Below are 21168 nucleotides of genomic sequence, written 5' to 3' on the forward strand. Positions count from 1 at the left end.
TATGTCTGACCACATGTCTTATTCAACTCTTTTGGGGGGTTGTACATCCAAACATTTGCCCACACGTAGCCTCATTGTGAGTTTGGCAGTAAATTGACAGTAAATCCACCGTTCTCGGAGGATAGCTCAGGGGCAACATGCTCGCCTTGGAAACAACACAACGCGGAGCAACACAGGTTCGATCCCTGGGTCTGCACTTAGAAACCTCTGGGTATTAAGCGCGTTGTAAATAACCAATTATAATGTATAATGATCATTTACAGCTAAATCTGTTTACTGTTAACGCCACTCAGTCCTGTGCATTTACCATGGGATTACGAGTGGTGGCTTGATGGTGTCAGACCCTGTTTTGGCGTCTGTAGGACTCCATGCAGATTTTTAGGCGATTTATTGTTAGTGGTAAATCCGAAGAGTTTTGGCAGTAAGAAGATTTATCTCCAACTTTTTGCTGGAGGTAAATCTTACACCTTACCCACAAAACAAAATCAAAGGTCCAGTTGATTTGGGGTTGAGAGATGGGTACATTTTAGATGATTTGAGTATCATTCATAACATTGTAGGAGGTGAGGCCCGAGTTGATGATGGTTTCCACAGGAGGGCGCTTATGCAGATATTCCAACGTAGTGGTGACAAGCTGGACCCTTGAGGCACCCCACAGGGGTTTTTACGTGTGGTTGACATAAAGGTGTTCATGTAGCTAGTTGTCGTACCACAGTTCCCACTAATCCAATATATGCAAGTTATTTTGAAGGATTTTGTGGCTGACTTCTCAAAGGCTACAGAGGGGTCCAGGAGGTCGAGTGTGCTTGGTGTTTTTGTGTGTGCATCACTTTTTTGTGTGCCTCATAGGGATGAGAGAGCTGATTCTTTCCCCCTCTTTGGGCTGAATCTGTGTTTTGGTTGAGTTGTTGGTGGGTGAACTTTCAGGGATGCTTGCGCATATGGTTTGTTGGATATGCAGTGAATGCTTGTGAGGTCATCAGGGTCGGCTGTGTTTTTTTAATGGCAAATGAACACACATGGTTTTCTTGCCCGCAGGATGGAACCTTGTTTTATTGAGGAGTTGATAAGTGATTGGAAAAGGGGTGCAAGTCTGTGGTTTTGGGTTACTGGTTTGAAGATGTTTGGGGGCTGCGGAAAAGCACCCCAGATAAGGGAAGTGTTTTGTCATGTTCTGGTTTCTATACTTGGTTGGTTAGATTTGTTGGAAGTTTTTTTGTCCAGGTAGTCTTACATCTGTAGAATCTAGCCGCTGAAAGGGGCGGAGAGTGAGCCACAGAGTTGTTGCAATAAGGTCGATGTGCTGTAACAGACTAAAGGGTTTGGGAAATATTGAATGATTTTTAGCATTTTCTTCTGGGTGAACTGTGCAGTTTCTATACGGTGTCAGTAATGGTGCGTTTTATGCAGTCTCCCATAACTGTGCACACTTTTTACTCATGAAGAATTGCTGACTGCAAATGCTCATTTACGAAATACAGTCTATACGGTGACATATTTGTCTGTTCATTGAGAGTTTTTAAGAACTAAAGCCCATGCCACAGCTACATGATGCTTCAGGAAAGAGGCCACACAAATGGAAAGACGTAGCTTAGAGTATTACTACTCTGGCCCGCAGAATGGCCATTGCCACCATGTCAGAAGGGGACCACTATGTACTGCCACCTTCTCCAGACCAGCTGTGGACAGAGGAACGACTTAGGCAATGTGCATTGGGAAGATCTGAACAGGAGCGGGCTACACACCCGAGTCCTGATGCAGCAGCTTATCAATTGTCTGATATCTCAGCCTATGGAGGGCAAAATGGTTCATACTGAACCCAGCGTTTCCTCTAATGCACACCGCCTCGCTGCAGTTCAATACGGTGTTTCAGACTTAGATCGTAGGTATGCCCCCATATGGAGTGTCTATTCATCATCTCCAACATACACAAAAAGCTGATCCATTAATGCCCACTCAGTGACCATGGCCACGGCTTGGACATGTACATGCTCCATGTTTTGGCAGTACTTGTAAAAATGTCACAATTAATTGGGACACACACACACATAAGGACCGTACTTGATTTAGGCCCAGCATTTGGACAACAAGATATGGATACATTGCAGAAATGTTCAGAGTGAAGTATATTATTGTTGACGTTTGCGTTAGATTTAGGCTCATTTAGTCTTTTGAAGTGTCTGGGTGAGCAGGTTGGGTGATTCTTGTGGACATGTGAAGTTTGGGGGGATATACATGTTACTCTTTGGAAGCTCTGGAGAAAAGGAGAAACTTGTCTGTCGAGAATAGAGAGACTTGGCATTATTGTCACCACACTGTTTGTAATTCGGGCATGTCTTGGGGACTTTCACGTTTTTTCAATAAACTTCCTTTGATAGACCAGAATGTTCCAGAAGGGAAGAATGAAAGAGTCAATAGGGTTTGCAGAGGGAAGATTGGCGTCCAAGGCCCGGGATGCATCAAATGCCTCTCTAGGAGGATGGGTCTGCATTTGGAAGATTGCAGTTGCTGATGGCCTCGGTACGATGGTAGGGAGGCATTTCATTGGCTGGGATTATGTAACGTTCTTACTCCTGTCTTGTTAGCTGAGCGCTATCTATTAGCTGTGTGTGTCACTATGGTGGGAGCCATATAAAGGGGTCGGGCCGTGTGACCTTCCCCAATATCCCATGAGTGTACAGAAAGTGAGGATGGGTATTCTGGTTTGTGTGACAGTAGATGCGTGCAATGTGTGCAATGAAACATCTGGGAGCTATGATCTAAAAAGGCACAATTGCAATGACTAGATTCTGCATGTCATCACCCTGGTAGGCGTTGTGTCCGTTTTCTTTTCTTTTATTGCTTACAGCACACACCTAAGCGGACAACAGCGGAGCGCTTCACAACAGGAGTGGGACGGCATTGTGCTTGGAATTTCATGCAGTAGTGGAGTACTGTTGGTGGTGGAACGGTGTGATTTGTATTCGTCTGTCCGGTATTGTTGAAAGAGCCTTGTTTGTAGTGTTCTGTGGAACTGGAGGACGGGGCACTTTGAGCCTCAGCGGGTATTGGATTCCATTTGGTCGCAGTGAGGCAGGAGGTCTGCTTCCGTGCTTTCTCTTTACGGGCTAGCTTAGGCTCCAACATTTAGCTTCTCCAGAAGCTTCTCTATACTCCTTATAAAAATGAGGGGGCTCCTTCTCACGTAACCTTATGAATACTGAATTCCACCGCCTGTTGTTCTTTGCCCCCTCTATTCTCTTCCACTATGGCATTAGTGATATATCATGTCTGGGAATTTCTCCATTCTCTATCTCTTAAGCTGAATCTATAGACTTCACCTAAAATTCGTTGCTGTAGCTCCAAGGTAACATCTAGAAAGTTACTAAATCTGCCTCAAGCCAACTACACCTACTCATAAACATTAAGCTCCCTATCCTGCAAGAGGACTTTGGAGATGCATTACATTCATTAGAATTATGACATAATGAAATGGCCAATTATCGTCTGTAAATTCGCCAGAAATCCTCTTTTGCTAAAGTTCCATCTGTCCTCCATGCTGAGGGTTGTCTAATAACAGGGGGTAAGAAATTGCAGCACAATACTCCATTACTTTTTGATCTTCAGTGACTACCACTTGAAGCCTGCATCACTCTGAAAATAGGTTATAATGTATAATTGTTTTTTTATAATGTGCTTAATACCAGCAAGTGGTTTCTAAGAGCATGATCAGGATTCATACCTGTGTTGCGCTGTGTTGTCTTGCTTCCAAGACAAACGCATTGCCCCTGAGCTATCCTTCCTCTCCAGGTTGCATATTTTTAAATGTTCATACTAGGCCATCCATCTTAACTGAAAGACAAACTCATTTTAGCCATAGTACCCAGAACAAACAGAAGCAAATCCCATGTAATCCTTCAAAAACACAAAGTCAGGAAATCTACAACTGTAAGGTCAATTTTTTCGTTCACTCCTAGAATCTAAAACACGGCCACCTAAAGCCCAAACCTATCTATTTTTGTATTGTTGTATTATTAAGACATTTGGTTTATTACAAACCTTTGTCAATACCATCACACATGATAAACATAACATCATCATCATCTAGATACATTTTTCCCATTCATATAACATCTAAAAATCACTTTCTAAAAATGTATCAGTTCAACATCTAAAGGACTTGATATCCATATTCCAATATTAAACATGATTCAATTCATATTGTTTTACTGATAAAAAAAAACTTTATTTAAACATTTTATCATACCATATGTCATAGAAAAATGTTCTGTTAAAAAAAGAGACCACCATTCCTCAACATTAAGTTCCCAAGATGTGTAGTTCTCGAGGCAGTCAAGCCAGTACCGAACAATAAGATGTGTTTTAGAGTTTGCATTTCCCCCTCAACTGCACAGAATCTGCATCTAAGATCAACTACTTCCTGTTTATAAGACCAAAGGATTTGCTTCGCATGATATATGTTCATGGGAAACCTAATGAATAGGTAGGTATCTGTAAGAGGGACTAGGAAATCTGATTAAATATTTTGGGAGACTGTTGTACGCTCGAGTTTCGATTCTAAAATTTGCATACAACCTATGTTTGTTTTTAGTCTCAACCGTCAATATCCAATCCTGTTGCCATAGTTTCCTCATTACCACCCCTTGATTTGACACAAGCAATTCCGGGTTGGCTCCCAAATGTTCTAAAATGGCCAATCATCCTGATTTCCATTGCTCGAGTACAGCAGTAGTTCCCCTCACAATATCAGTGATCAATATTTGATAAGTAAGGGAAGAGCCAGGCATTGTGCACTTATAATACAAGGAACGGGCCTTCAATACCGTTACTTCATAAAGAGAAGTTGTTAATGAGCCCGTCAGGACCCAGGGCTCTCGACGGATTTGCTTTTTTAATTAGGATTTCAAGGTTTTCATGGTCAGTAACATCAAATGGGAAAGACCTCCTCAATAGTATGCAGCGAAGACAGACTGCACTCAACAATTGCCAAAACTTCCATCCAGAAAGGAAACATTCCTGCAGCACTCTGCGACGCTCCGCGTCCGTAGTAGGGTTTTTGTGAGATGTTCCACCTCCTCAATAGTATGCAGCGAACACAGACTGCACACAGCAATTGCCAAAACTTCTATCCACATGGGAAACACTGCGGCAGCACTCTCTATTTGAAGCCCACAGCCACTCATACTCTGGATTCGTAGCATAACTTCATCCAGCCTTCTCGCTGTCTCCATCTCTCTTTTGTTTCTCTCCCATTGTCTTCTTGTTTCTCAAAGTATGCCAAGCTCTATAATGTAACCTGTTGCTTGCATTGTCTGTGGTGCGGTTATGTGCTTAGATAAGATAGGTAAACTAAACAAGCCTTTACAAAATGGGAATTGGGTTGGTAGCAATGTTGAAAGCGAGCTAATGTGGGTGTGAGTGTGCGTTGGCAGTGTGTGAGTCAGTGTCGGAAAGAGTCCCTACCTCCTATGTGGGTAGTTTATCTCAGTGCTGGTGCCGGGTATCTAGTACAATGACAAATGAGTACGAATATACGTGACTAGACAATATACTGTTACCCACTCCTGTTTACAAGTTGTGTTCTCTAATGATCCGATAAAGAGCCTGTAAGATCTAATATTTTCACCCCTAATGGTGATGACGAATCCAAAAGTAACAAAATGATTTTAAAGAATGTAAAAGTAACAATTGATTTTAACGAATGTAAAAGCATCAAGTGATTTTAAAGTAAAGGAGGGGATGTTAGGTTAAAATACGCACCCCTTACTGTTTGTATTTCCTGTTTGTAGCTGAAATTGTTCAATTATGATTGTGATGTTTTCTATGTAGTATTGTGTTTGAATAACTTCAGTGAAGCAGTGCACTACAGCGGGCTCCACACAAGTCGCTTTGGGGCACAACTGCTTCACCCCATGTTAGTTATCTTACAGTAAAATATGCACTGACGAGTGAGTACATGAGTGAGTACATGAGTAACCTGTATGGGTCTCGCAGTGAGTTAAGTATGCGAAAGCAAATGTGCTCACAATTACACGAAATAACACGCTAGCCATTCTGCAGAACCGTCACCCCCCTACAGTGTCTTAATGGCCACTAGTTCCATGTCCAAATTCGAGTCTTTAATTGAGAATTCCCGAACTGAAAATGCAACAATGAGTTTACCTAAATATCGACTTTCCATCTTCTACATAAAATGCACTAAAAGTTGACTCCTAAATGCCAACCTCGCAAATTTTTCATCCTGTCCGTTTTCTTTACAATCTCCCTTTACAATTTCTGTCTCCGAATTGTACCTTGTTTTTGCTTTTCATAAGGCTTTCCCAACAATAGCCCCTTGCTATCTGCCTTACCCGAACCTCCAAACCCTCAATGCCATTTTGTTTGCTTAAATTGACAGTAGCATGTTCATTGTAACTATTATTATTTTTTGTTTTTAAGATGTGCATATTAGCATAATTAAAAATTGAAAAAACTTCACCCCATACTATTGACACGTTCGATAGCTATACGTTTAAAAACATAGTCTCCTGTTATGAGTGCAAATGTCGACTTTCAGGCTTGGTCAATTTAGGTTTTCAAAATGTGGACCCACCAACTTTTTGTTTGTTTCCAATAGGCACTCTCATTTTCTGCTGGAAACTTGGGATCTCATACATGGCAATTTCATGAGCAAATGAATAAATAATTCAGGGCAGCAGACTTCACGCTAGTGGTAGCTGCCATTATGAATCACTGCTAAGGGTTGCGACACCCACCTTTGTGCTTTCTGCCAAGACACAGGGATATTCTGGGCGTGGTGGGTTCAGTTAAAAACACTGAGAATAGCTTTCGGTATGGTTTCCTGCATCTACCAGTTCCCATGGGGGCTTAGTGTCCTGCTGTGGTGGGTTCGGACAACCACAGACATCAGCAGACCTGAGGACTTGCAGCTCGATGCACATACACTGCTGATACTTGTTGATTCCGCTGTGAGGAAAATGTCCAGATATCCACTGTGGGTCCTGATACCTCATATATCACTATGCACATGGCACATTCTACTACAACAACCATTTGTGAGGCCATGTGGGGGCTTGCAAATGGTCACTGGAGTGGGACTGGTGTAGAGTGGCATGGTGCTCGTGGTGGTTGGGAGAAAGTGCACCGTAGAGATGTACCCTTGTTTCGCCTCTGTGTGTGTGATATCGTTAGCGTTGTGCATGGGGGATTGCCTTAGAGGGATCTTTCACCCAGGTTAGTGCATCTGATTCATGGACAATTTCCCATCTGCATCCCTGGGTTGTAGAACCTGAAGAGAATCCCCATAATAGACATACCCCTAGATGTAGAAGTGGTTGGGCGATTCCCTGGGTTCTTTCCTTTGGAGGTAGAAAGAGGACCACATTGTGTTGGGGCCGCTAATGACTTAAGGCCTCAAGGGAACAGGGCATTCAAGGGAATCGAGGGTATTGCACCCCAACACGTTCTTCAATAAGGGGGGATATCCACTTCCTTTTCTCTGCTCGGTCCAAACATGCATTACTCGTGCTTTAATATTCCCCAGGAGGTGGCTGAGGGGTGGGGGCCTTAGTCGGGAGTCCTATTTGCACTGACACGTTGGACAATGCCCCAGAGATACCTTGGGAAGTGCTATGACACACTTTGGATCACACTAAAGGGTGCATGCTTAAATAGATAGGTGTGTGGCCACCCCTAGTGGGCCAAACAAGGTATCCAAGGAGGCTAAAAAGCCTTGCTATTAGAGGGAATTAATCTTTGAACAGATTTCCCAGTACTCTACTTAACCTTTGAAAAAAAGATCATGTGTGTTTTCCAGGATGTACCTAGTAGTCACTTTTGCTTGCTCAGCTCAAGCTAGTGCTTTGAGGACATGCCAATGAAACGCCTATCTGTGCTTGCAGGTGTCCGTGTGGTGAGTGCAATTGTCCCACCAAGCTGAGGCTCTTATGCCCTTCTTCCACTGCGCACCGCATTTCTGTTTCAGCCTCAGACAGAAGATGGAGGAACTCAGGGGCCCTGTAACCCAGCAGACAGAACAATCAATGGGACCTCTTGCACAGCAGCTTCTTCATGAACCAAGGGGCTATTTTAACCTGTAACATTTTATTGGTGGCCTCGTAGAAGAGAAAATCAAGTATGATGTTAACAGGTTGTGTTCTTTGATAAGCATTTGTACTGCGCCCATCACAGCCCTAGCGGTCTAATGGCACCCACGCGTGTCCGAATAGTGTCATGTTTTCCCTACGCAGAAAGAAAAGAGCCCTTGAACACCTGCACAGTAAGCACCCCTCCCCCCACAACCTCCAAAGCCTCACCCTGGCAACTAAGATCTACAAAAAAGCCATTCTTACCCTCAAAGCAAACTCCTTTGATGATAGGATCGCTAAAGCTGAATCTAATGCCAAAGAACTCATTCTCTGAGATTTAGAAAATCCCACCTCTGCCAGAACTCCGGTTGTGGCTGACAAAAACTTGGTGTACCACCATCCAATGCATTCTCTCTGACAAAATCGATTTACTATGAGGTAAAATCCCAGCGAAAAAAGGCCTTCTTACCACCAAAGCCCACACAATCATCACTTTTGTGCACCCACTCAATTGTTCCTCCCTGTCCCCCACTTTCACTTTCTCTGTGGTCTCAGTAGACACCATTTTACACACTTTACTGACCATCAAACCATCCAATTGCAAGGGTGACCTGTGCCCAACGCATATAGTCAAACTCTGCGCCCCTACTTTAGCACCCCTCATCTACCAACGGTGTCAACACCTCCTTTCTTTCTTGCGAAGTTCCTCCCAGTATCAAATCTGCAAGGGTCTCTCCACTCCTGAAAAAAACAACACTTGACCCTGCCATTCCCACTAATTACTGCCCATCACTACTGTCCCCTTCCTACTAGAATTTCTTGATCGGGTTGCCTATGCCAAAGTCCAATCCCACCTGGAACAACATCAGTTGCTGGGTAGTAGATAGTCAGGCGTTAGGCCCAAGCACAGCACTGAAACTGCCTTACTTGATCTAAAAATACGAATGGATCATATCCGAGACTATGGCAAACTAGCCATTCTCCTCCTTCTAGACCTCTCTGCTGCCTACGATTTAGTTGACCATGATCTGCCTTGCCAACATCTCAGCACCTACGTCCACTTCTCACCAGAATCGACAGTATGGATCAAATCTTTCCTTAGAATCTGCACTTCCAGAGTTTTCATTGAGAAGTCAGCGGCGGATCCAATCCCAGTCCCTCTTGGCATTCCCCAAGGCTCCTGCCTCTGCCCCACTCTCTACAACACCTACACTAAACCTCTCTTTGACCTGCTCGACTCCCTTGATATCATCGACATTTACTTTGAAGATGATACTTAAATTCTCATTCCCATCACAGGCAACTACTCACAGGATTCGGACTCCATTAACTACACTTTCAGCATCATACAAAACTGGATGGCCATCCATAACCTGTGCCTCAATTATGACAATACCGAACTCCTCATCATTGGTTCCCCACCCCTTCTATAAAAAAAAATGTGATCCTTCCTTCGCCGCCTTCTGCCTTGACGCTCCAAAATCAGTCCTCATACACGTCAAAACACCAGGTGCTTACCTTTATGTCGATCTTTCCATGATCAGACACATTAATGAACTTGCAACATCCACAGCCTACACCTCCAAACTTATAGCCGTCAGCAGACAATTTCTCTCCACCAGCAACTACCTCACTCTTGCCCGTGCGCATATCCTACGTATGCTAGACTATTGCAATGTTCTTCTCATGGGTACCACCACTTCCAACTTATCCAAACTACAGTTACTGCAGAACAAAGCACTAAGAGCTGCCTTGGGCATCAAGCACACTGAACATATTTCTGCTATCAGGCAGGAAGTCCACTGGCTTCCAATCAAAGCCTGCATTGACTTCAAGACCCTGACAATTGCACACCGCTACATACACCAAGCTGCTCCTCAATATCTCGAAAAAATGTGCGCCCTGCGTCCAGCACCAGTCTCATGATACCGTGTTACAGAAAAAAGAGAGCAGGTGGAGTCAGCTCCTGCATTACGACACCCACCCTCTGGAATACCCTACCACCCCCGTTGAGAAATTAACAATCTTACACTACCAATCCTGAACAAACGCTGTGATAACCAATTATTGAAAAAGAATTAGTATTTATAACGTGCCTAATACCCAGAGGTTTCTTTTTTTTGTTTAAAGATTTTATTGGCAGAAAGTGGGTATACATACCCAGAGGTTTCTAAGTGCAGACTCTCGGATCGAACCTGTGCTGCTTGCATCTTGTTTCCAAGGCAAGCGTGTTGCACCTGAGCTATCCACCTGCGACTCATGGGTCTGGGTGTTCTATAAATGTTATAAATAAAAAAAAATGTCAACACAATTTTGCCCCCACCAGGGCTAACCAGACACAGGTCTTTGAAGGGAAGAAAGAATGCAAAGAGGTGTGATGATAGGTGTAGTGGGAGAAGGACAGAAATGGAAACAAACTGCAAAGGTACAAGGAGTGTGAGTAGAAGGGTGTCTGGCTTTAGGGGTGTCTGTGTAATCCTTGGAAAGGACTCACATGGTGTGCTGACTATGGAAAGTGAGACTAAAACCCGCCCGTAACACCAAGCAGTTTCTGGGAAGGCATTGGCTAGTACATTGTTGCGTGCTAGCGGAATAAATCAGAGTATGCTGCGTAATGCTTGACATGCTTGCCGCATGCAGTAGAGGAAGTCCCCCTACCCATGGACTCTTTCCCTGTTCCCCCATTTCCCCTCGATTCTAACAGCTCTGAAGTACGTGCCCCAATATCTAAGATCTCTCTGCTGCTTAATCCCCCTCATGCCCCCCCCCATTGTTCACATGTACTCACATCTCGGCATCTGAGTGTCATTGTATTATGTCAAGTGCTGTGTTATCCCCTGGGGTTCGGTGTGCACTATATAGATTCTTTAATGAAAAAAACAAGGCCTTATGTAAAATATTATATTGGCATACTCCACTGTCTGTGGCGCATCCCTTGCTCATCAAGCAAAAGTAGTTGTGATACCCTGGAACTCGCATAAGTGTATTTTCCCTAACATATTCCTCAACTGGATATTACAAAAATTCCATTCCTTGTATATGTTGGGAACAACACTCATGATCTACCTGGGGAATGGTCCTTGAGAAATGCTGTTCTAATAGACAGGCGTGGGTGAAGAGCGCACCACCGGCTATAGGAGCCATGTCCAGAGTCGGCACTCTTGCTATGGTGTGTGGCTGAACCATGCTGCAGCAATACAAAAGGAACTCTATGAGGTGAATGTCCACTTCAATAACTTGAAATTAACTCCAGCCACCCAATGGCAACTCTGCCACGTCATACGGTGCCATTACCCTTGTTTTCAGGACTCTACCACAGAAAGCAATGGCATTAGATGCAGCGCACGCTTTCCAATCCGAAGGCTTTACTGGAATTGAAGAGGCGGCAGCAGAGCTTGCATGTTCAGAACTGAAGCCTACATCCCATTCTGTCCCTAAAGACACACCACAGCTCATCCTTCAGCTCAGGGAACCACAGCCAAACATAGGCGCCTATACACAGAAATGTACAGATTGGGGAGGGGGCTACCAACCACGGGTATAATTACACCAGCTGGGGATTTGCAGTGACATCCAATAGACACCAAGTACTGTATGATGGCTCTTAAAGCCCCAAGAGGCAATGCACCCCACTGTTGATGGGTCCCCATCTACAATGTCCTGCTATGTATGGGGGTCGCAGTGCCCTTTTATCACCCCCTTAGCTATCCTCATGGACTAGCAGCAAAGGGGGGTGGATAATGGAGGAACAAGGCATACATAGGCAACCTTTTTTATTTGTCTTTATTTATTCAATGTTTTGTAATGGCTGCATGTAGAAATGATAATTCCGAGACCAGGGTGAAAAAGGAGGGTAGGGCTAACAACGGGAACAGTGCATAAGAGACAATTAATATATAAGAATTAAACAATTCTGTGACCCAGTGCTTGTGAAGTGCCGAATCTAAGTGCAATTGACGAGCATCAGAGCTCAGATAGGACTGGGAATGCCTTCCCGAACAGAAAGAAAATTCAAGTGGCCCTGCACTCTATTAGGCCAGCCTTTCCCTTTCCACACCACCAGACACCCACGGAGGGACAGGCCATGCTTTATTCCCCTTGCTGTGAGGTCACGACAGTGGAATATGACCTCCCGTATTCCACTGACATCTGGTCATAGCAGCTTCCTGAAACATGTGTGTGCCCTAATGGCTCCCACCGTGAGCCATGCACAACACAGAACCATCACCTTTGGAGCTATGGCCTGCATGCGCTTGATCATTTAGATTCCAGGTGGAAAGACCCCACAGTGGCATGATTCCCCCAAGCAAGCGTGCACAGCAAGCAAGGGGCTCGGTTTCTTCACGCAGCAACTGTCTAGGGATCTGGTCCAGCTGGCAAGCACACCCACCACGCTCAGCGAGTCAGACATGCATGCTACACGCTGGGCTTGCACCAAACAAGGGCAAGCACAGACATGACAGGCAGCTTTCTCCGTCTGCTGATCCGCAGCCAAGAAATATTGAATGTCCAAATATGAAATTAAATTCATACTACTGTTCTGTTTGGCACCGTGCACCACCTTACGCGCACAGGCCTTTCAGCCCCCACCCACGCCTGAAGTGAGGCCCGACATGCCGTGCCGCCTACATTGGCAGCATAGGCGGCCAGCTAGTATTGCCTTCCTATGCAACTGGCCCTGCTACTGTGCAGGACTAACTTGGAAAAATCAATTTGCGACAATTTAACTACAAAAATAGAAATATGAAGAGACTGCACTGTTGTGTAAACGAAAACTATACTTGGCTGGCTCACAGTATGAGATCAGTCTTTATTTGGGTGAAGTGGGGAGGTTGCTCGTTTGCCATGCAAGCGGCACGGTTGTGGAATTCGCTGCCAACAAATCTGCAGGGGACTGAAAATCACTTAGACTTCAGTCATAAAGTAAAAAGGTTCTTGTTTCCACCATGAGTCGATTGATTATGGAGATATGGGGAGTGGGTCTTTGTTTTCTGTCTGCTTCAGTGCCATGATGCCTCCTTGTTGAGGGGAATGTATCTGCTTAATAAGTGCTGGACCACACCATACCATCCACAGTTGCAATGCACAGCTGGACTAAGGTTACCAGATGACTGCAAGTCACCAAGGACAGCCCACTCCAGGACTGAGCTTTGGTTTTACTTTAAAGAAAAATATTGGCTTTATGGGTCCGAACTATCAAGGCGACACCAATATGTTAAGCAAAAGTAAGTTGTTTAGCTTAGGTCACAGTGAGCCAGTTGTCGCGTCTTACTGAGTTGTGGTTAAAAAGCCAAGTAAACCACTGTCAATGAATTATATTTTGAAAGAATACTCAGATGACAGACAGCGCCAAAAAAATGTTCACACATTGGGCCTCATTACAACCCAGGCGTTAAGGGGTTAACGGCGCCGTAAAAGGTGTCGGCGCCGTTAAACCCTTAACGCCTGATTACGAGGTCCCTTTGCAGGTTGCACTTTAACGCCTGCTTTTAGCAGGCATTAAAAAACCAACCCGCAAAGGGACCTAGGAGCTAATTACGGCACCGTAATTTACGGTGCCGTAATAGGCGCCTTCCCCATTCCCATTGAGCCCTATGGGGCAAAAATGGGAATGGGGAAGGGGCCATGGTGAATGGGGATTTACCGCCCCGCCAACCTTGGAATGGGGCGGTAATTCCGCCATTCACCATGGCGGACCCCGGCATGGACCATGGTGCTAATAGCACCATGGTTTAGAGCCGGGGTCGTAATGAGGCCCATTGTATTTTATTCATGGTTGCCAATAAGCCGAAACACGTGTCATCACCAAGAACATTCCAATCAACAAGCAGTTAAAGGATGGCTGACTAACAGTGGAACACATAAGCAGACATGAATGCAAAGGCTCTTCTAAGATACTGTACGCTTGCATTTCCAGTGCAAGGCCCATTTAGTCCGGGGCACTGTTGTACGCCACCTTCATAAGGAACTGTGAGGAAATGACTACTGCCCAGCTGGAGTACAGGGATGAGCAGCGGCCACCCCCACACTACTATGAAACTGACAGTGATTCCAATCATAAAGGTGAAGCAGGCACAACTTGAAAGGTATATCCCTTTCGCTCTGTGTGGTAGTGCAGGCGGAGGGCAAGCTATATCTTCAGGAGGGGTGCAAGCTGATGACAGAAGCTCTGTGTGGTAGTGCAGGACGAGGGCAAGCTACATCTTCAGGAGAGGTGCAAGCTGATGACAGAAGCTCTGTGTGGTAGTGCAGGACGAGGGCAAGCTATATCTTCAGGAGGGGTGCAAGCTGATGACAGAAGTTGTGTGTGGTAGTGCAGGCGGAGGGCAAGCTATATCTTCAGGAGGGGTGCAAGCTGATGACAGAAGCTCTGTGTGGTAGTGCAGGACGAGGGCAAGCTATATCTTCAGGAGGGGTGCAAGCTGATGACAGAAGCTCTGTGTGGTAGTGCAGGACGAGGGCAAGCTATATCTTCAGGAGGGGTGCAAGCTGATGACACAAGCTCTGTGTGGTAGTGCCGGACGAGGGCAAGCTATATCTTCAGGAGGGGTGCAAGCTGATGACAGAAGCTCTGTGTCGTAGTGCAGGCGGAGGGCAAGCTATATCTTCAGGAGGGGTGCAAGCTGATGACAGAAGCAACCCAAACAACTTAAGTACAATGGTTCCAAAATAAAAGAATGTCCTGTTCTATAAAAACAGACTTTTAATGAAACAATAAAATGCAGTTAACTAACTAAAAACACTATCTAAAACACACCCCTGTCAGCCTCTCAAAAGGTTTGAAACATGTCAGCATTGATGGTACCGCTCTCCCCAGAACCTCAGGAAATAGCTTTTACGAAATCACAACGGAGACCATAGGAATAAACACGCAATACTTCTTGCGACTGTGTATTTGGTCAGTCACCGCCAGCTATCAGCTGGCGTCATTTTGCATGTATTTTGCATGTGTGTAAAAAAAAAAAAGGTATACCAGGAGAAAAGTGTTCCCCGGATCAATGACTCGGCAACTGTGCACATTTCCAAGGTAGAAATGATGGTTCATGCAAGGATCTTCAGTTTGTCTGATAATGGAGGTGTGTGTAGCACTTTTTTCACTACTAGTTCAAATTAAATGGGATATATAATAGTAATCTAGTTCTTATATAGCGCTACACAGCCATAGGTCTCAGAGCACTCAAATAACAGGTCACATTATTATGCCGCAGAGTGGTACTCAATTCATCAACCTCGAAAAGGATGAAAGGCTGAGTTGACCTGCCGGGGTTCGAACTTGCCACAGCAGGCTGCACAAAGAAATCAGGAGCAAGCGCTTAGCTCTCTGTGCTATCTGACCAGCTATATTGGAGACTATTTCACACGAAAACAATTTTCTGAATCTTCAGCGTTTAGAATCGGGCTGTGGGAAAGAAAGCAACACTTACACCTCTACTACCCGTCTCTGAGAGGGCGATACAGACACCAAAGACATGGGTGATAGAATTGTCCAACGTTTAGGTGACTGACACCCATTTTGATTGCTTTCATCCTCAACATTTTTAAGGAAAACTACAAAAAAAAACATGCAGACAAAGGTAGACATTTGTATTTGTTGGTAAATCCTTTCTAAATACGTATCATTTGGTAAATGGCACTACACGGCGCATTCTGGCGGGGCTACCGTTTTATGAATGCCCAGCACAGACTCAGGGAAAGTTGAAAGTACAATAGCAGGCGATAAAAGAAAACCAACGCTCAAGAAAAGCTGCTATGTGCACAGGTGCAGCTTCGTGTATTATTAAACGTGCGACATGGCTCTGTCGGGGGTGTGTGTGTAACGGGAGTCAAATTACCCCAGGAGCACAATAGGCCCTGTCCTGACCACCCACCCTGTGAACGGGCGCGTGACTCATTACCCCTGTATTACCGCAGGGAACATGGCGGTGCTTTCAGGGCCTGCGCTCTTCACACGACACATTAGCAGGCGACAGAGAGGAAAGAAAGGGTCTCACCTTGTCCAGGAAAGTATGTTTTTACAGCTGATAGCCCTGAGGGAGAGAGAGCTAAAAGAAAGAGGAGAAGAGCGCTCAGAAAGACAACATTGCCAGTCACTGCTTACAAAGAGGGTCAGTGGAAGGGCACGAGCTCATGGGGCACTAAGCTGGGTATTGGCTTTCGCCCAATTCACAACAGTGCCCTTCAGGTACGACAGTCATTTAGAACGTCATTACATGGAAAAGATCACGGCATGCACACAACCCTCCTCTCTCTCTCTGGCAGCCCTTAAAAAAGCAAAGCTCTCCCATTTTTGTTAGGTGAACCCCATCGTCGCCAGTGTGGCTACCCCCTTGGGGCAGCTTCAGCCTGCAGTGCCAAACCGCAGGCTTCCTTGGTGTTAAGCAATGGTGAAGGCAGCAGCGCGGCTGTGATGTGATGAGCTGTTCCTAGCTAGTAGCCTAGTGACTGCCGAAATTACCATAGCCGTGTCGCCAGTCGCATCAAATGACCTTTGAACCGGACGAGGGTCATCCTATGCCTTTTGTTAAACACTGTATTGACTTCGAGAGGGTGCAAAGCAGTGACTGGTAACAGGCTCAGACGTCTGTGCATTACAGCAAACAAGGGTGCGTGTAAACCTACAGTAAAAGCTTGATCATCCGGCACCAAAGGGAACCGAATGATGCCGGATGAGCAAAACTATTCTGGTTAATCTAATGGTGGATCTGGGGTGGTGGGAATCCAGAAAACACAGCAAAAAGGCCAGATGTCAAAGCTTCCTGTGTGTTTGGTCTCTTTACTGGAAGCCTCCCATGCAACATTCGGTTACCCAGCTTCCTTTTAAACTGGAACGGTTGTATGCCCTGCAATGGGAAATGCCAGTGGATAGAATGTTTTGGTTAATAAGGGTCCCCTCAACTAAGCTGCATCTGTACTTTTAACAGGCTTGAATTGGAATGTATACAGCCATGGGCTGTGCTATGATAGTAGCAATCACATGCCGCCTACATAATGGAAAACAATGAATCAGTTGGGTATACAAGTTTAAATAAATAAATAGTTGGAATTTCTCTCTGCCTTTTCCATTTGTTCACCCCACACCCTCTTTAGTGTGGTGTATCCTAAAATTGGACCAGACATAGGGAAAGCTGGAAACAGACCAGCACCAGGTAGACCAACCAGAACACCTAATTCCAATCTCCTCACAGTGCCCAAAGTCAATCGAGCTAGAGCCGGGGATTCCAGCTTCCCCTTCATCGCTGCCACCCAATGGAACTCCCTCCCACCCCACCTCAGATTGGAAACCTCCAACCAGTTTTCCATAAAGCTATCAAAACACTGCTATTTGTCTAAACTTTACAACTGTTAGTTACGCACACTGTACCTTGTAAAAATGCCATCTGATCTAATACTCAACTGTATGTAATCTGCATATGTAACACTTCTGTATGTACAATGTAACCAAGTCGCCTTCTTGTAACAGCGCCACAATGTCCTGCACTGATGTGCGCTTTATACATTTAAAAAATAAAATAAGTACAAATAAATAGAAGCCGTGAAGGCAAGGCCATCTGTACTTGACCAATGCAACGTGGGGAGATTTTGGGGACAGATAAACATGGTATAGAATATATATATATATACTATATATATAGATAGATGGGATACATTACTCACCGTAATCGTATTTCTGATGTTTGTATCTGCTTAGATTCACATGCTGTGCATAGGCCGACATCTAGTGGAAGCTGCGGAGTATTACAGTTTGTTTTTCGAAACTCGAAAAGGGGTGTCGAACTTGGCCGTGCCAGTAATACTATCCCTAGTGTGACGTCCACTGTACCCAGGACCCTCAGATTAGAGAAGACAACCCATGCTAAAGCAGTGATGAGAAGTGACACACATGGACAGTATTCTCCAATCAAAAGCAAGGATGTGAAAAAACACACTCAGGGAAACGCTGGTTGGCCAGCAGGGTTCATATTTCAAAAAGTGACTTTGGTTCTTGTTTACAAGGCACCTGATTCTGCCAAGCTCTCTCTATCAAACAGATATTGGCACAATGAAAAAGTTACGCTTTTTGCACACACAGGTCTTCTCCATGAACATGGTATTTTATGTCACGTTACCTGAGATTTGCAGAGCACACGTCGGCCATTTACATAACCATGTGGCTCGCCCCAAAACTTACTTCAAAGGACTCAACACTGTTGGAAAATGCAACCTCGTTCATCACCTTGAAGCAGTAGAAGTCATATTTGGCATTTATGACTTAAGAGTGGCCGGCTACAATGTAGAACATGCTTTAATGGGGGACACCTTCAAATGCCATGCTTGGCCTATCACACAACTGGCTAGCACCCTGCACAGTCTACAGCGGCAGCGCCATGCATCACAAGGCCTCCTTTGGACAACCACCGTAAACACCGCCTCAAGTAATAAGGTGAGAGGCATGAAGAAATACAAATCTGCTTCGAGGAAAGGACCCAACGGCTGCCACTGCGTCACTGGGAAGGACCTGGCCGTGTGCCGCCGTGGCTTGCTGAGGAATGAACCCGCACGTCGCAATGAAGGTAGGCCTAAACAGTCTCCAGGCAACCACGGTGCTGACTGGAAAAAACAGAAATTCTAGTCCGGTGAAGAGAGCGAAAACAGAATGAATTAAAATAAACTGGATGTACAGAGCTACAAACAAAGCCAAGTTGTACAGGAATATGGACATTAAAGAAAATTATTGCAAGAGGTACATAAGGCACTGGGAAGGGTGTGCATCATATACAAATAGTCGTTTGATGCAAATCATCGCTCCCCCAATGACATTTCCTCCATCACTGGGGGAACCATTGAAAGAAACAGATCTTTGCTCATGCATTGCCTAGGAACTGGGGGACAAGAGACCTGTGATGACCTACCAGACTTCTCTCAAGAAGAAGCTATTGATTTAGATGAATATGAGAAGTGCATTGCCAAGTTAGACACATATTAGAAAACTGAAGTACGCAGAATCATTCTGGAAAATAACCACGGGGAGAATGAGAGAAAATGGAACGAGTTATAAGAACCCATAGATATCTGGCTAGAACATGATGGTCTGGAATACAGATAGATGCGAGATCGGTTCACACTAGAATGCAGAGCCAGCATGGCAAGAGAACAATTATGCTGGAAGGGCGGCCCAACACTCGTGGAAGTTCTTTGACTAGCCAAAGAGGCACAGCACACCAGCATGCAGGTGAAGATCCTGGACAAAAGATGCCTAGAGGCATTAGCAGTACCAGAAAAAAGAGCGAATAACCCACAACAAACACAAGCATGGTCCAAACAAAACCACAATCAAAGCCTATGAGGAGGGCCGCTAGTTGGGGAAGAACATTTCGCCCAATCACAAGGGAACACCAGAGCAGGAATAGAAAGAAACCATGACTACAGTCAGAGAAGATGCTGCAGGCCTGATGCTCCGCGACACACAGCAAGCAGCCCAGGGCGCCCAGGTAGGAACATCATCTGCAACAAATGCATTGGAGTTCTACGCTCACTCTCGTTGGCAGTTTCCTCGTGTGAGCTTTAGCTGTGCGACTTTTCCCCATCTGTTTTCCACCCACTTTTTTTTATTGGGGACTCCCCAATCCTCCTCCCATCCCGAACGCTCACCCCCATAAACCTACCTCTGCACACACATAACATGAACTAAAAAATTACAATTAGGTGAAAAGCACATTGAACAAAAGTGCGCAAAGCAAATGCACTCGAAGAAACGGCCGATAAAATTACAAAGACATGACTCACAAGGGACATCTACCCAGGTGTTGCAGATCCAATGAGGAAATCAACTCAGTGGCAGAGCTGCGCAAGGAACCAGAAGTAGCCTTTGTTGCTGTGGAGGACCAAGAAGGTCTAGATGGACCAAAAGACACTGGGGGTCATTACAAGGTTGGAAGTAAGGGGTTAACAGTGCCGGTAATAGTGCCGGAGCCGTTAACCCCTTACCGCCCCATTACGAGTCTGCTCGCGGGACCTGCAAAGGGCACCTGGTAAAACCAGGTGCCTTTAGCGGGTCCCGCTAGCAGACCAGGGAGCTAACAACGGGCCCGTTGTTAGCTCCCTCCCCATTCCCAATGAGCACTATGGGGGCTCGAATGGGAATAGGGATGTACCGGGTCTGGGTTCCTCGAATGAGGAATTACCGGGTCCTCCAAGGTTGGAATGGCCCGGTAATTCCTCGTTTAAGGAACCTGACCCGGTACCCGGTAAGGGGGTAACCATGGCGCAAATTGCAGCATGGTTACCTCCAACCTTGTAATGACCCCCGCTGTGTACAACAGCAATCCAGTAGTAATGACTATGGCACTTACTACACTTTGCGCTTAAAGATGATGTTCAAAAACATTTATTAAGGTGCGATACTCCAACTCCACATAATCGACATAAGCCAGTAGCATCTGGTGGAGTGAAGATGGAGATTATGGGATGGTTCTTGCCAGATCTAATGCTCAAAGGTAGCCATGCAACAGGAAAACTATATGTCACAAATAAAGGGACCACTCTCCTGCTCAGTTGGCTGTACCAGTAAAGGGACCACTTCTCTGCTCAGTTGGCTGCACCAGAAGAAGTTTGATATAAAAATAAATCAAAGTGACGAAGAGACTGTGTTAAGCTCTGAAGAAATGGCCGACACAGAAATCTTCACAGAAAAAAGTGGAATGCCTCACAGGCTTTGAGCATCCAATTAGAATATGCCCTGGATCGACACTAGTAGGGCATAAGGTGATAGCTATGCCACTATCAGTGGGAAAAAAGGAAAAGGTGAACTTGATAAACTGGAATTATTGAAAGAATAGAAGTGGCAGAATGGGTGTCTCCTGTGGTTGTGGTGGTAAATCCCCTGGGTAAATTGTGATGAACCGAATAGCAGAGTAGCAGAAGTGCTACCCGGCACTTGTGCTGCTCACCTATACTACACGCTCGACCTGACATAGGTATTATCACCAAGCCAAGCTACACCAGGCATCACAGAAATGAACAGCTTTCATCCCACCGGAAGGCCCTTATCAGTTCATATGCCTTTTGGCCTGGTATCCACAACCTCTGTGCTCCCAAGGGATTA

The 21168-nt window shown here is 45.2% G+C and overlaps 1 protein-coding gene across 6 annotated transcripts in view; it reads right to left on the reverse strand.

Annotated features, from left to right (window-relative positions):
• The window catches only part of EPB41L4A (erythrocyte membrane protein band 4.1 like 4A), a 1024616-nt gene that overhangs the window by 154626 nt on the left and 848822 nt on the right, over positions 1-21168 (reverse strand). For 3 of the 6 annotated variants that reach the window (XM_069625491.1, XM_069625494.1, XM_069625490.1), the window contains one exon: positions 16079-16129. The exons of the other annotated variants lie outside the window; for them this stretch is intronic. In XM_069625491.1, the coding sequence (XP_069481592.1) occupies positions 16079-16129 (51 nt within the window). The remainder of the gene's footprint in view (positions 1-16078; positions 16130-21168) is intronic. 6 annotated transcript variants of the gene reach the window in all.

This window comes from Ambystoma mexicanum, chromosome 6p, assembly GCF_040938575.1.
Source record: "Ambystoma mexicanum isolate Mex_15411 chromosome 6p, UKY_AmexF1_1, whole genome shotgun sequence".
NCBI classification, from domain to species: domain Eukaryota; kingdom Metazoa; phylum Chordata; class Amphibia; order Caudata; family Ambystomatidae; genus Ambystoma; species Ambystoma mexicanum.